The sequence below is a fragment of the Odontesthes bonariensis genome, chromosome 15, assembly GCF_027942865.1.
Source record: "Odontesthes bonariensis isolate fOdoBon6 chromosome 15, fOdoBon6.hap1, whole genome shotgun sequence".
In the NCBI taxonomy this organism is placed as follows: Eukaryota; Metazoa; Chordata; class Actinopteri; order Atheriniformes; family Atherinopsidae; genus Odontesthes; species Odontesthes bonariensis.
In genome coordinates this window covers 16,751,267-16,765,392 of record NC_134520.1, presented here as the reverse complement: position 1 = coordinate 16,765,392, position 14,126 = coordinate 16,751,267, and the positions used below count along the sequence as shown (strand labels likewise).

The 14,126-nt window shown below is 46.2% G+C and overlaps 1 protein-coding gene across 1 annotated transcript in view; it reads left to right on the top strand.

Annotated features, from left to right (window-relative positions):
- Positions 1-14,126, top strand: part of atf6 (activating transcription factor 6) — a 31,700-nt gene that overhangs the window by 15,627 nt on the left and 1,947 nt on the right. Inside the window, exons 11-15 of the mRNA XM_075485244.1 lie at positions 707-802; positions 908-1,010; positions 1,874-1,947; positions 5,983-6,094; positions 9,273-9,357. Coding sequence (XP_075341359.1) covers positions 707-802; positions 908-1,010; positions 1,874-1,947; positions 5,983-6,094; positions 9,273-9,357 — 470 coding nt within the window. The remainder of the gene's footprint in view (positions 1-706; positions 803-907; positions 1,011-1,873; positions 1,948-5,982; positions 6,095-9,272; positions 9,358-14,126) is intronic.

The window sequence follows — 14,126 nt, the reverse complement described above, 5'->3', positions numbered from 1 at the left end:
TACGTTTCCTTTCAGGTGGGCTCTGACTGTGGACAGTCTACATCAGCACCTCAAGGAACATAATTATTTACACTCGGGAAGGTTTTACAGATGTAATTAAGGTCAGGTAGCATCTGAGAAGGAATATCATGCAGTGCTGAGTGCTCCTAATCAAGGGTATAACCCGTGTACCCAGCATCCGATAACAATTCAGACTCACGGGCTGAAGTTTTCATCTGTCGTCGTCAGACTGGATACGACCTGTTGGGTGGTAACACTCACGTCTCTTCAGCGTCGTTATGGTAATTGTGTGTGGGATTTATTGCGTGTCTCTCCACTTCCCTTTGTGGTGCAGGTCAGCGTTTCTGTGCACATGTTCATTGACTGAAGCTCTGCCGTCTCCGCACGTGCCAAGCAAAAATAAAACTAATTCATGTAATTTATTATGACTGTCATCACATTCGAGCCACGCAGATTCTCTCTTAGGGCTTTTTTTTTTTTTTTTTTGCCACTTCCTAATGAAGTCACCATGGGCCTTTCTCCCACAACAAAGTGTGCAGCCATGTTGGCTCTCACTCTGCATACAAAGCAAATCTCAACATGTGGGAAACGATGTCAGCAGATTGTTCCTTGAAATTCTTATACATCTGTGTCTTAACAGCTTTGTCCAGTGAACACTTTTGAAAATGAATCTCATAGCTTCTCTGCTCCTTTCGTTCTGATTTAGCTCTGAAGATAAAGGCTTGATGGTGGTGAAAGATCCCATCTTGCTCAGACCACCTCCCCCCTGCCAGCCTCTCGTTAACAGGACCAAATGCATCGAGTGAGCAATGAATTTGAAGTTTTTCCACTTTTTACATATAACCACAAAATCACCCCAATTCTTACTTGGCGACGAACAAAAAAGTGCATTGTGTGCATTCGGCAGGTTGGCCCACGAGTTGAGGGGTTGGGTCCATCGTCATGAAGTGCAGCAGACCAAATCCAGGCGCATGAATAACGGCGATCACAAAGCTGGCAGGACCATTCTGGTAAGACGTCACAGCAAGCACACTGTTGAAAACAGGAAAAACATGCATTTAAGCAGGCATATAAATTGATCTGATACTTATTGTTATTCACATTGTAGTACTAATTTATTTCTCAAGTCATTCATTTCAGTATCAAAGTTTTTTGGCAAGTCAGAGCCTCCTTTTCACCACCGGTTCACCTCTACTCATGCTTTCCCTTTTTCTGCCTCTCATTTCTCTTTCTTGGACAGAGTTTAGATCAGCAGCCATGAGAAAGTAAACACAACACTTTGAGGGGAGCTGTAGGATTAGTGCCCCCTGCTCTTTTTTTTTTTTTTTTTTCTCCCAGATCTGTCACAACAGGTCCAGTCTACACAGATCTGACAAGTTAATGTATTGTTAATGTACTTTCTACCACTATAAACAGCGGATGGATGTCTTTACCTCTCACTTGTGTTTAGGTTTTTTTTTAACCTTTCAGCCTTAAAACCTCACAGCAGTTTTAAGTGAGGGATTCTGGGACTTGGTTGTAGGGCCATTAATTAGCTTCTTATATGTATTCTTGCTCATTTGAAAGCTTATCCGTGGCCCCCATGTGTACGGCAACGTTCACCCCGGCGTACGAAGAGGACGGTTAAATCAATTCACTCCTGTTGATGAAATGTGTTATTTTGGGTTTTCTCTCACTCTCTTCTTCCTTATTATGAATCCCATCTAGAAATGAGACATTCTGACACCGACGTGTGTGTCTTTATCTCTGGAAGTGTTTAAACAACAGTCTGTTATTGTATCAACTGTGTTGTGAGGAGTGTGTTCTGCTTTCTTAGACCGTTACTGGTTGTGATGGCAGAGATTAGAGCTAATTCTGTCTGTTCTTCCCCCAGGAGAAAACTGAGAACAAGGAGGCTGAGAGTGCCCAAATAGTTTCTGTCCAATACACAGAAACCACTGAGAAAAGGTGAGTAAAGGCCTGTTATGTTGCGTTTATGTCAGGTTTACACAGATAAATCTTGTTGTTTTTTTTAATTGATTTTTATTTTTAGTATACTGTAGAAAGGAGCTCCTTAGCATTGTGTAGATCTAAGACATGAAGACATTCATCCTACCCCTTTTTGTTTGATTTGCAAAGAACGATTTTACGATGGATTGAATTTAAAGATTGAAGGCTTGCACGCCACTTCAGAAGTTCGGGCGTCAAATTTTTACTGCGTAATGTAGCTCCGACAGATGGATTCAATCCTTCTTTTTCTTTGACCAGAATGACTATAACATGACTTTTGTGTCCATATGACAAAGATTGTGCGCCAGCTTTTTGCCTCCACTGTGCATTACTGGATCAAATTGTGAAACCATGTTTTTGTTTCATAAGATTGAATCATTTTTCTTCCATCAAGGGATGGAGAGCTAGACAGAAAGACTTATCGAATAAGACTTTAAGGCCAAACGTAACACGCGACTGTTAGCACCCAATTAGAAGTGAACAGACTTGATCTGTAGAGCAAATACCAGTTCATTCCCAGGTTCTGTCTTTTTCTGTCTCCATATTTTTATTTGTGTATCCATCCATCCATCCATTATCTTCCGCTGGTCCGGGGATCGGGTCGCGGGGGCAGCAGCTTGAGCAAAGAGACCCAGACGTCCCTGTCCCCGGCCACTTCCTCCAGCTCTTCTGGGGGTACCCCAAGGCGTTCCCAGGCCAGCCGAGAGACATAGTCTCTCCAACGTGTCCTGGGTCTCCCCCGGGGCCTCCTCCCAGTGGGACGGGCCCGGAACACCTCACCGGGGAGGCGTCCAGGAGGCATTCTCACCAGATGCCCGAGCCACCTCATCTGACTCCTCTCGATGCGGAGGAGCAGCGGTTCTACTCCGAGCCCCTCCCGGATGTGACCGAGCTTCTCACCCTATCTCTAAGGGAGAGCCCAGACACCCTGCGGAGGAAACTCATTTCGGCCGCTTGTATTCGCGATCTCGTTCTTTCGGTCACTACCCACAGCTCGTGACCATAGGTGAGGGTAGGAACATAGATTGACTGGTAAATCGAGAGCTTCGCCTTCTGGCTCAGCTCCTTCTTCACCACGATGGGCCGGTGCAGAGCCCGCATCACTGCAGACGCCGCACCAATCCGTCTGTCAATCTCCTGTTCCATTCGTCCCTCACTCGTGAACAAGACCCCGAGATACTTGAACTCCTCCACTTGGGGAAGGATCTCATTCCCGACCCGAAGAGGGCATTCCACCCTTTTACGGCCGAAGACCATGGTCTCAGATTTGGAGGTGCTGATGGTCATCCCCGCCGCTTCACACTCGGCTGCGAACCGCTCCAGTGAGAGCTGAAGGTCACGGCCTGACAACGCCAACAGAACCAAAACGTCCGCAAAAAGCAGAGACCCGATTCTGAGGTCGCCAAACCGGACCCCCTCAACGCCCTGGCTGCGCCTAGAAATTCTGTCCATAAAAATTATGAACAGAATCGGTGACAAAGGGCAGCCCTGACAGAGTCCAACCCTCACAGGGAACATGTTCGACTTACTGCCAGCAATGCGGACCAAACTCCGACACCGGTCATACAGGGACCGAACAGCCCATATCAAGGAGTCCGGCACTCCATACTCCCGGAGCACCCCCCACAAGAGTCCCCGAGGGACACGGTCGAACGCCTTCTCCAAGTCCACAAAACACATGTAGACCGGTTGGGCGAACTCCCATGCTCCCTCCAGGATCCTGCGGAGGGTATAGAGCTGGTCCACTGTTCCACGGCCAGGACGAAAACCACACTGCACCTCCTGAATCCGAGATTCGACTATCCGGCGGATCCTCCTCTCCAGTACCCCCGAATAGACCTTACCAGGGAGGCTGAGGAGTGTGATCCCCCTATAGTTGGAACACACCCTCCGGTCCCCCTTTTTAAAGAGGGGGACCACCACCCCGATCTGCCAGTCCAGAGGCACTGCCCCCGATGTCCACGCGATGCTGCAGAGGCGTGTCAACCAAGACAGCCCCACAACATCCAGAGCCTTGAGGAACTCAGGACGGACCTCATCCACCCCCGGGCCTTGCCACCGAGGAGTTTTTTGACCACCTCGGCAACCTCAGCCCCAGAAATGGGAGGTCCCACGTCCGAGCTCCCCAACTCTGCTTCCTCATCGGAAGGCGTGTCGGTAGGATTGAGGAGGCCCTCGAAGTATTCCCCCCACCGACTCACGACATCCCTAGTTGAAGTCAGCAGAGCCCCGCCCTCACCATACACGGTGTTGACGGTGCACCGCTTCCCCCCCCTGAGCCGCCGGATGGTGGACCAGAATCTCCTCGAGGCCGTCCGGAAATCGTTCTCCATGGCCTCCCCGAACTCCTCCCAAGCCCGAGTTTTTGCCTCAGCAACCGCCGAGGCTGCGTTCCGCTTGGCCTGTCGGTACCCATCAGCTGCTTCCAGAGTCCCACTGGCCAAAAAGGCCCGATAGGACTCCTTCTTCAGCTTGACGGCCTCCCTCACCACTGGGGTCCACCAGCGGGTTCGGGGATTGCTGCCACGACAGGCACCGACCACCTTGCGGCCACAGCTCCGGTCGGCCGCCTCAACAATGGAGGCACGGAACATGGCCCATTCGGGCTCAATGTCCCCCACCTCCCCCGGGACATGGTTGAAGCTCTGCCGGAGATGGGAGTTGAAACTCCTCCTTACAGGGGATTCCGCCAGCCGTTCCCAGCAGACCCTCACAATACGCTTGGGCCTGCCAGGTCTGACCGGCTTCCTCCCCCACCAGCGGAGCCAACTCACCACCAGGTGGTGATCAGTTGACAGCTCCGCCCCTCTCTTCACCCGAGTGTCCAGGACATACGGCCGCAAGTCCGATGATACGACTACAAAGTCGATCATCTAGCTGCGGCCTAGGGTGTCCTGATGCCAAGTGCACATATGGACACCCTTATGCCTGAACATGGTGTTCGTTATGGAAAATCCGTGACGAGCACAGAAGTCCAACAACAAAACACCACTCTGATTCAGATCGGGGGGGCCGTTCCTCCCAATCACGCCCCTCCAGGTCTCACTGTCATTGCCCACGTGAGCATTGAAGTCCCCCAGCAGGACGAGGGAGTCTCCCGGAGGAGCACTCTCTAGTGCCTCCTCCAGGGACTCCAAAAAGGGTGGGTACTCTGAACTGCCGTTTGGTGCATAAGCACAAACAACAGTCAGGACCCGTCCCCCCACCCTAAGGCGGAGGGAGGCTACCCTCTCGTCTACCGGGGTGAACCCCAATGTACAGGCGCACAGCCGGGGGGCGATAAGTATGCCCACACCTGCTCTACGCCTCTCACCGCGGGCAACTCCAGAGTGGAAGAGAGTCCAACCCCTCTCGAGGAGGCTGGTTCCGGAGCCCAAGCCATGTGTCTAGGTGAGTCCGACTATATCTAGCCGGAACCGCTCAGCCTCGCGCACCAGCTCAGGCTCCTTCCCCAGCAGAGAGGTGACGTTCCACGTCCCAAGAGCCAGCTTCAGTAGCCGAGGATCAGACCGCCAAGGTCCCTGCCTTCGGCTGCCGCCCAGCTCACATTGCACCCGACCCCCATGGCCCCTCCCACGGGTGGTGAGCCCGTAGGAAGGGGGACCCGTGTCGTTTCTTCGGGCTGTGCCCGACCGAGCCCCACGGGCACAGACCCGGCCACCAGGCGCTCGCCGGCGGGCCCCACCCCTGGGCCTGGCTCCAGGGGGAGGCCCCGGTGACCCGCGTCCGGGCAAGGGAACACGGCGTCCAAAAGTATCACTCATCATAGGGGTCTTGTGAGCTGTTCTTTGTCTGGTCCCTCATCTAGGATCTGTTTGCCATGGGTGACCCTACCAGGGGCTTAAAGCCCCAGACAACATAGCTCCCAGACTCATTGGGGCACGCAAACCCCCCCCACCACGGTAAGGTGACAGCTCAAGGGGGAGCTGTCACCTTATTTGTGTATTTTGTTTTTTGTTTTTTGTGAGAGTTGTTCAAATTTCTCCTCAACAGGAATCCAGGCAGGGAGCTGCAGGTATACTACGCACCTCAACACATCTACAGCGACTTCTTTGATGAGCTCAATCGTCGTGCCGACACTTTCTACGTGGTGTCTTTCAGAAGGGTGAGTCTCAATTCGCCTGGAATTTGACTCAGAGTTCAGATGAGAAATCATTTGCTGCCTCACACAATGAAAAGAAAATGGTTAAATTTCTCAATGAACACAAAAAACTGGACCTTGTTTATCTAGAACAGTATTTCTTATCACTCAGAGAGCCTTTGTGTTCTGTGAGCAATGTTGAGCTCTTCAATCCTCCTTTTTGAACCTTTTTCACCAAGCAGGTAACAAAGGGTTGGCAAGAGTTGCCATGGCGACAGCAGGGATAATGGTAACCATGGCGTACCCAAGGCCCCCGCTGGTCAAGCAGCTTTGTGTTTGCCTGAGCAGTGCGAGTTTCTCTAAACTTAAATAAGCATCGAACTTTGTACCTGAAAGCTTTACACAACAAAACTCTGTTTTTTTTTCCTTTTGTGTCCTCGACATGTTCAACATTGATTAGTAAATAGTTAAGTTCGATCGTTGCCAAGTTGTTGATCAAAGCTTTCTTATTATTTTAGAGGTTTGAAAATTTAGGAAAGCTGATGACTTTGAAAATTGATTCTTTATTTTCTGCATTAACTGAACCGTTATGGTGTACATCACGACACCGAAAATTTTAAAGCTGTATCACTATAATCTCTGTTTTCTTTGACCAACCATCAAAAAGCTCAAGTTTTTGTTTTTTATTTAATCAATGATCCAAGCAGTGACATCTGTTTGTTTTGAGAGATTCAACATGTTGTTCTGCTTTGTGAAAGTCAATAATCATCACCTTTTCCATTTCATGTAAACAAGACAAGTTTTATCTTAACATGTCTGCTGCTCATTGATGGATTCATGGATAGGACTTACTTTGGTTTTGATAGATTGGTGTACTGAGAACGCACTGGCTTATGTGGGAAAAGAAAATCCTGAGGGCAAGTAACCATGCAGATGTTTTTTTTTGTTGTTGTTCTTTGGCTTCGGGAAAGTTTTGGTGTGGTGCTGGGGAATGTTTCATGCCACCACCTTGTCAAATTAAGTGCTGCATATACATCAACATTGACTACACGGCTCACAATATGCTTACTACTCATTCCATGATTAACGCACAACGCTTACTGGCAGCAGACGGTGTCCAGTGTTCATTTTTATCATTCTTATCTGAGCTAGAGTTTAACTGGGGATACACATGCCGCCACCATCTTCTATTTTCCCAGTAACCAGGGCAACGGCATCTGCCAAAATGATTTGATGGCTCAAGCATAGTTACGACACCAGCGCCTTTAAAGAAGAAGACACATCAGACATTTTGAACTTAAGGTGCTGAAACAGCTGCATTAAATGTACTCTGGGGTAAAAAAAAAAGTCCTGGATCATTGGGAAATGTTAAAAAAAGCACTGTACCACTCTGAGTTAACCTAAGTCCTCACAGAAACACTTTATTAGCTCTCTCAATTTATTTTGTTTCCTGGGTTTCAGTCGTGTGTGTGTGTCTGAATGTGTGTGCGCGCGCCTCTGTTTTTGGTTCCAGTTCCTATGATGTTATCACAGAACTGCCAAAGCTCTGGATCAAATTTGGAATTTGTTTAGATTAAGCCAATCACCACTGATTATCACTTTTATCCCTCCAGGGGCAAAAATATTTAGCAGAGTTAATCGTGGCCCGTTCTCACCCTCTCCAGCAGTCGTTGTCACTCACTCCAGCATGTTGGATTAAGGCCGGGTTAGACTAACGGGCATATTTAGGCTAAAGTCACCGTAGGTCTAAAATTTTCCCGCCTGTATTTCTGTTTCGGGGTGGAACAGAGTGAGGGAATGGAAATCAAAACTTTCAAGAAGAAGAAAAATAAAAAAAAATCTGCTGTTCTTGTTCTGCCATCATTTTGTGGTTTTGCTGCACTTTTCGTGTTGTTTTAGCATCTGTGACCTGATGTAAGCGTGCATTGAGGTGAGGTCGTGGAAACACTGGTGGCTTTCACCACAGATCCTGTCCAATAAGGTTCAAGGAAATTTCAACTTTTGTCATGGCAGCTGCAGCTTGTGTGTAATTTTGACAAGCTGGCCGGTCCCCTGACGATGAGCTCCGGCGTGGCCGGTGCTTTCCGGCCTCTTTCCGTCCTCTGGTCAAGGACAACCTCCCCTGTTTTGCATTTAATCCTGTCTTTGGTGACTAATTGCTCATCCTTTTGGCCTTACAATGCTGTGAGTGCATGACACCTAACACTTCTGTCAGAAAAGCGACAACGTTAAGAATGGATTTACACCGATTAGTCAGTTTAAGTAGTGTTTAGATAAAAGTCAATAGGCAATAAAAGGAACTCTTTTTAAAAAAAAATGTATTCACTCTGAAATTGCAGCACCATCGTAAGTTACTCACAGAACAGTTAATTACAGAAACATACTTATTATTGAAGTAAACAACAAGCTCGGTATTTATATTACATATTAAATGACTGCTTTGTTGACAGCCTGCGTTACATTTCCAGCTTATCACCCAGGTGTTATAAACTCATCCATTCGGGCTCATGTTGGACCACGACTCACATCAGTCTCCACTGACCCGAAGGGCTCCCCGCCACTCTGCAACAGCTCTGCTTGTGTTGCCAACATTCTATCACAGTTTTCCAGTAAAACTCAAAATGCCTCAATGAGTACCTCCAAAACTATTTTTTCAAGCAGATAGTGTCACGGAGGTGACGTATGGTTCAAGCACTTCAATATCAAATTTGTTTTCATAGGGACTTAAATGTCATTTTGATCTCGGCCTGTAATGAGAACAATAATTGCTCCAAGATGGGGCACGTTGAGTTTATTAATCGGTTTTTTAAAAGGTTGCAGTGAGTGGTATGAAAAATAAAAAAATGCTACACTTGAAAATTTTGTGTTCAACTGTTGCTTTCTATTGGGGCCTTCGTTCACGTGTAACAGATGGGATCTGAACTGTTTGGCTTTGGCTCAGCTTTCTGATAAATGACATATATGAAAATCTCAAAGTCTGTGTGTGGTCCTTTTCCTTCACGCAGTTAAGAAATTCCAATTATATCAGAACCGACACAAGTTTGAGGGGCATTTTCCGCCTGTAGACTTCCCAAAATGGCTGCAAGCATTGCTGATGTGCTCAAAGTTGGTGATGCACGTTATAAACTGAGAAACATGTACTGTCGTTTGGCTCCAAGTCAACTGTATTTTCCCCCGATGATTATGTATTCTTTGTTCTCAGGATCATCTTCTACTTCCTGCCACCAACCACAACAAAGGAAGTCGACCCAAGATGTCGTTGGTGTTGCCCGCCATGAACATAAATGGTAAGTGCTGCAGCACAGACATAACAGTTGGGGAGTTAGGTCACTCAACGCAGTGCGACAGATGAAAGGCGAGCTGGATGGAGATCCAGAAACACGTCTCCCCACAAGAATGCATTACTGGTGGTCCAAGACATTTGTAGGAGGGGAGAAAAAAAAAACCTTCTGGGCCTAAAATGGAAAACATTTTGCCTTTTTAAACCTATTTAGGTGGCACTGATCCTGTCCTCTCTTTGAGGTAGGTTTGAAAACAAAAATACTAACAGTTAAACTCGGATTTTGTCCTTTAGCTTCTGAGTTTCCAAAATGTAGCAAAGCCAATCTCATCCAGGCTGTTGAAGTTATCTGCTGTACTGTATTAATATGTGACATTGTGAGTCCTGTGCATCAAACATCCCAATGGAAACAGACAAGCTAAGAAGGCCTCATTAAGTATTGTTCGTGAAAGTAAAAGGTAGCCCTTGTGACTCCTGCGCCTACTTCAGATTTTGAGCATTGATCCTGCTCACCTGACTTCATATTCGCTCACCGTCCACAGCTTTCCTTAGTGGGTGGCAATCAGAGTGCGCTTGGTTCCGTTTTGGGCTATGTGTTTTTTTGTTTTTTTTTACCAGTCCATTTGAGAGGCAGTCACCCGTTTACTTGCACGTCTGCCCTCAAAAACAAACGCACCGGAGACATCTTAACAGTCCCTTTGTACACTCGCTGGACTTTCTCTTGTGCTTTTATTGCAAAATTGGTATTTTGCTAATCGTCGAAGAAAAAAAGCTTGTTCTTCATTTTCAGGAGCTCATCCACCTTTTCCTCCATGGCTTACATCGTGTGAAAGTCGGGTCATCGGAAATTGTCTGTGGAAAGAGGGTCTCTGTAATAAAGTACTCGGACTTAATTTACTTAATGTTGCCTGTTTTTCACAAAGCAACTTGCTCAGAGAGATTGTAATAATGGGGTATGTGAGATGGTATGAAGACAGCCTGTTAGTATTGGCAGTTTAACTGGCAATAATATCAGGAATAATCTTGTTCTTCTGTTATCTCCCTGCCTGTCTTTGGCAAAGCCCAAACAACAGTTTAGATTAGTGTTTTATCTGACCCTGTGAGGACAGAGTCATGCAATATGAGCCGTTTAGTCAGCAGAGAAGACTCGAGCGTTGAGATTTTTTTTCTTCTCCTTTTTCTGGGAGAGGGATGTTGGATAAAGACTGATGAAGATAAACATTGTTCTTGGTTCGTCTTGTCAGGGAGGAATGTTAGGGTCCATGCTGCTCAGATGGCCCATTGAAATGGCAGTAAACACTGAAACCAAGACTTTGCTTTCGTCTAATTGTTGAAATGGCTAAACAAAGGTGGCATTCATGGAGAAATATCAGGTCGGGGAGAGCTTCTGCTCCAGAAAGACAATTCCAACTTGCATGATCTGTCGTGGATTCCTGCAGGAAGTTACAACTTCGAAGCTCTGTGTTCTTTTCAGCCTATCTCAGATGTTGGTGTGATTGCATCGAGTAAGCTGCCCTGTTTGTTGGAATATAACACACAACTACTCCTTCTGGTAGTTCCTCTTTGAGGTGACAGTGAGGATTGTTGTAAAAAAAAAATTTAAAAAACAAGCCAGCAGAGGCTGACGAAGCAGAAGCCGACTGTGATTCCTCTGCAGCACGACACATGCACACTGCACCCTCCTTTTACGCATAAAGCCCCATGTGTCGCACAGATGACAGCCTTCAAGTAGCATTTCAGATTTATGCTGTCTTTGTTTGAAACTTTGAAGTGATTTAATTGCAAACGTACATATTCAACTGGTCGACGTCCTTAGAAAAGTAGAGGCACTGTATTCTTAAGGAAGCGTGATTGCCCCTCAGTGGAAGATAATTCTTTCCAGCTCCCTATTGCTGCTCTTCTTTGGGAATGCCTTCCCTCTACAGTCACTAAATGGTTTTCATCTGGAGAGGGTGGATAGACTCGGCTAATCTGCGGTGATCATCTGGTCCGTCTTGTTCAATAACTGAACATCGGAGATGGACCTTGATGTAAGCCCCTCGTCTATGTCTGTCTTACCTCATGTCCACGGTTCAGAGGTCCTGTTAAAATTGCCTCTTCGAGTCGCTCAGAAAATTCCTCTGGCTAAGCACTGGCTCCTTATAAGGACTGAAGGGTGTGTTTACTTAATGGCCTGAGTTTGAAAGTGGCTCAATCAAGTCAAAGCGACATGTTTGGATGTGAATGGAGGAGAGGAATGTTTTGGGGGTGACATCATTTACAGGTGGATCAACTGGGGGAACAACGCACTACAGTCTATTTTTACTTCCCCGGGTTTGTACATTGTATCTAACAGGCAGCTTTCACTGGGGGTTCAAGGTGCAGCTCCAGAACACTGACAGATCTGGGGTTCAGACTTTCCTCCCCCTCTAATCTAAACAGAACCTCCCCACCTGTAATCTGACGTTGAGTACACCCTAGCCAGCCCAAATGTTTAACCTACGCCATTCTTTCAAAATACAATTAATCTCAACAACTTGGATATAGAATTGTGTGTAATGTTTTCACTTGAATGGTACCCAAAAGGTACATTTTTCTTTTGCATATTTTTAGATTTCTCATCATTTTTCTGATGGTTCTAGGTAACCGGATATCCAAGTAGTTCTTCATCACGAGAGCTTATACCCTGAGCAGCTGGTCACGCTTCAACTGGGCAAATCACTCGCTCCACCCCATCTCTGTCAATTAAGACACAACAATGATCCAAATAACTTTTTTCTTCTTTTATGGTTAAAATGGGCTTCGTTGGTCACTGTCGGCTTATAGGATGTAGAAAAGTCTTGTAGTTTTATGAATTCAAACCAAATATTGGCAGAATGTTTTTTAGTGAAAACTTTAAAAAATCTTGGATGATGCTTCTGGTTTGTCCCCGTGGACAAAAAGGCACATGGACACGACCGTATGTTGGGATGTGGTGTAATTTGGTGCTGCTTTGGTAAATCATTCAACGGACAAGCTGGGGGAATGAGTTTGTTAGTTGGTCCACCTCCTTTTTCGAAGTCATTAGACTTGCTGATGACTTGCCTCCTTCCTTCCTTCCTAATGTAAATGGGGGTAGAAAAAAAAAAAGAAGAAGAAGCTTCCTTCATGAAAGTTTACTCAGAGTTTGTTCCAAACTGGCAGCCAACATCCCACTGAAGTGCTCTCTCAGGTTTCCTCTAATGTGTTGTTGCCAGACATTAGGCCCTTATCAGCGCACACCAGCTCACTGTGTCGCTGAAACATACTGGAATATTTCCAGGTGGCACCAGTAAAAAGGGGGAAATAAGGCCATGCAGAGTTGGCAGCCTCTTCAGAGAGTTACTATTCGAAGGTGGACATTGTGGCTGCATGCGTTCGGGCTTCCTCGGGGAGTTGGATATCAGTTTGGCAATGTAGTGAAAGATGGATGAAAGTCTTGGCTATCAATTATGAGTTTGCAGTTCTAATTACATGAGACATTATGCCACCTTTAAACTAATGGTCATACAAGTCCAAGTAATGCTAAAGTTTTTTTATTTGTTTTTTTCTTCTCAATGCCACTTTTTTTTTTTTTTTATTTATGAGGCAAAGAGTGTGTGATTTCATGTGTGAGTACAGTCTCATAGAAGCCCTTTTGTGCCTTTTGAACTGGAGGAGAAATGGCTATTGTGATCTCATCCAGCTGTATGATGACAACTTTCCCAGCTCAACTTCAGAAAAAAAAGTTTTCTGATAGACGGAGTGTGACAAAAAGTTAAATGCACGCGCAGTGACTTCCAGAGTTGTCTGTTGAAACACTTACGCCAACTGAAATGTTGCAGTTTCATTGTAGGTGCAAAAGTGGAAGCTTAGCTGATGGATGAAGTTATACTCAGTATTATAAAGGCTAACCATCTAATGATACAACCATCCATGAAATCTGCCAGCTGTCATATGGTCTTTGTACAAACTGATGAGCTCTTCCTGCTCCTATATGTCCCTTCAAATCACACATTGAAGCAGAAGAAGCCTGATGTCTTGCACAGGTGTCTTAGGTGGGAAAAAAAAGAAAAAAAAACTACAGCTTTTATGCAGCTTGCATTGCCCAGGCATTTTAAAGACTTCTACAGCTCCATTTCCGGCTCATATAAGAGTGCGCTGAAACTGAGTGAGGTGTGCTCCAGATGAGGAATGTCATCTCCGCAGACCCAACAATGGAAGCCTCAAGTTGTTCATTTGTCCGTTATTGTAAACACACACAGGATCACTCAACATGGTGTTACTACCTGATTCTAGCAAAACATTTTACGAGAGTGTCCACTTAAAAGAATGTTCTTTCCCAAGGCTGAGTAAAGTTTGGCTGTGGGAGACCACAAACCATGAACCACCAAGATTAAATCCAGGCCGAATTTCTCAAGAGAAAGCCAAAGTAATTGCTCGTTTGTAGCTTACAGTGACTCTGAGAGAACATACAGCATTCAGCTTTGACAACCTGTACACTATCTGCGGCCGCTGGGTTTATTCAAACACAATAGCCTGACTCACAAGCATCGATTACTGTCAGTCTTTCAGCCCTGCCAACTTCTCCGAGCGCCACATACCTCCTTTTCTCCCTTCCACACTCTTGTCAGACCTTTCTAATTTTCCCTTCTTAAATTTGCATGTCCTGTTCTTGTTTAGAGCTGTTTTGTTTATCTCCATGATGGAGAAATCCAGATTGTGACTCACCTCTGGACCTCATCTGTTACCCAGCCTCACAACATCTTTCCACACGGTCTCAAACTTTACTCCAAACCC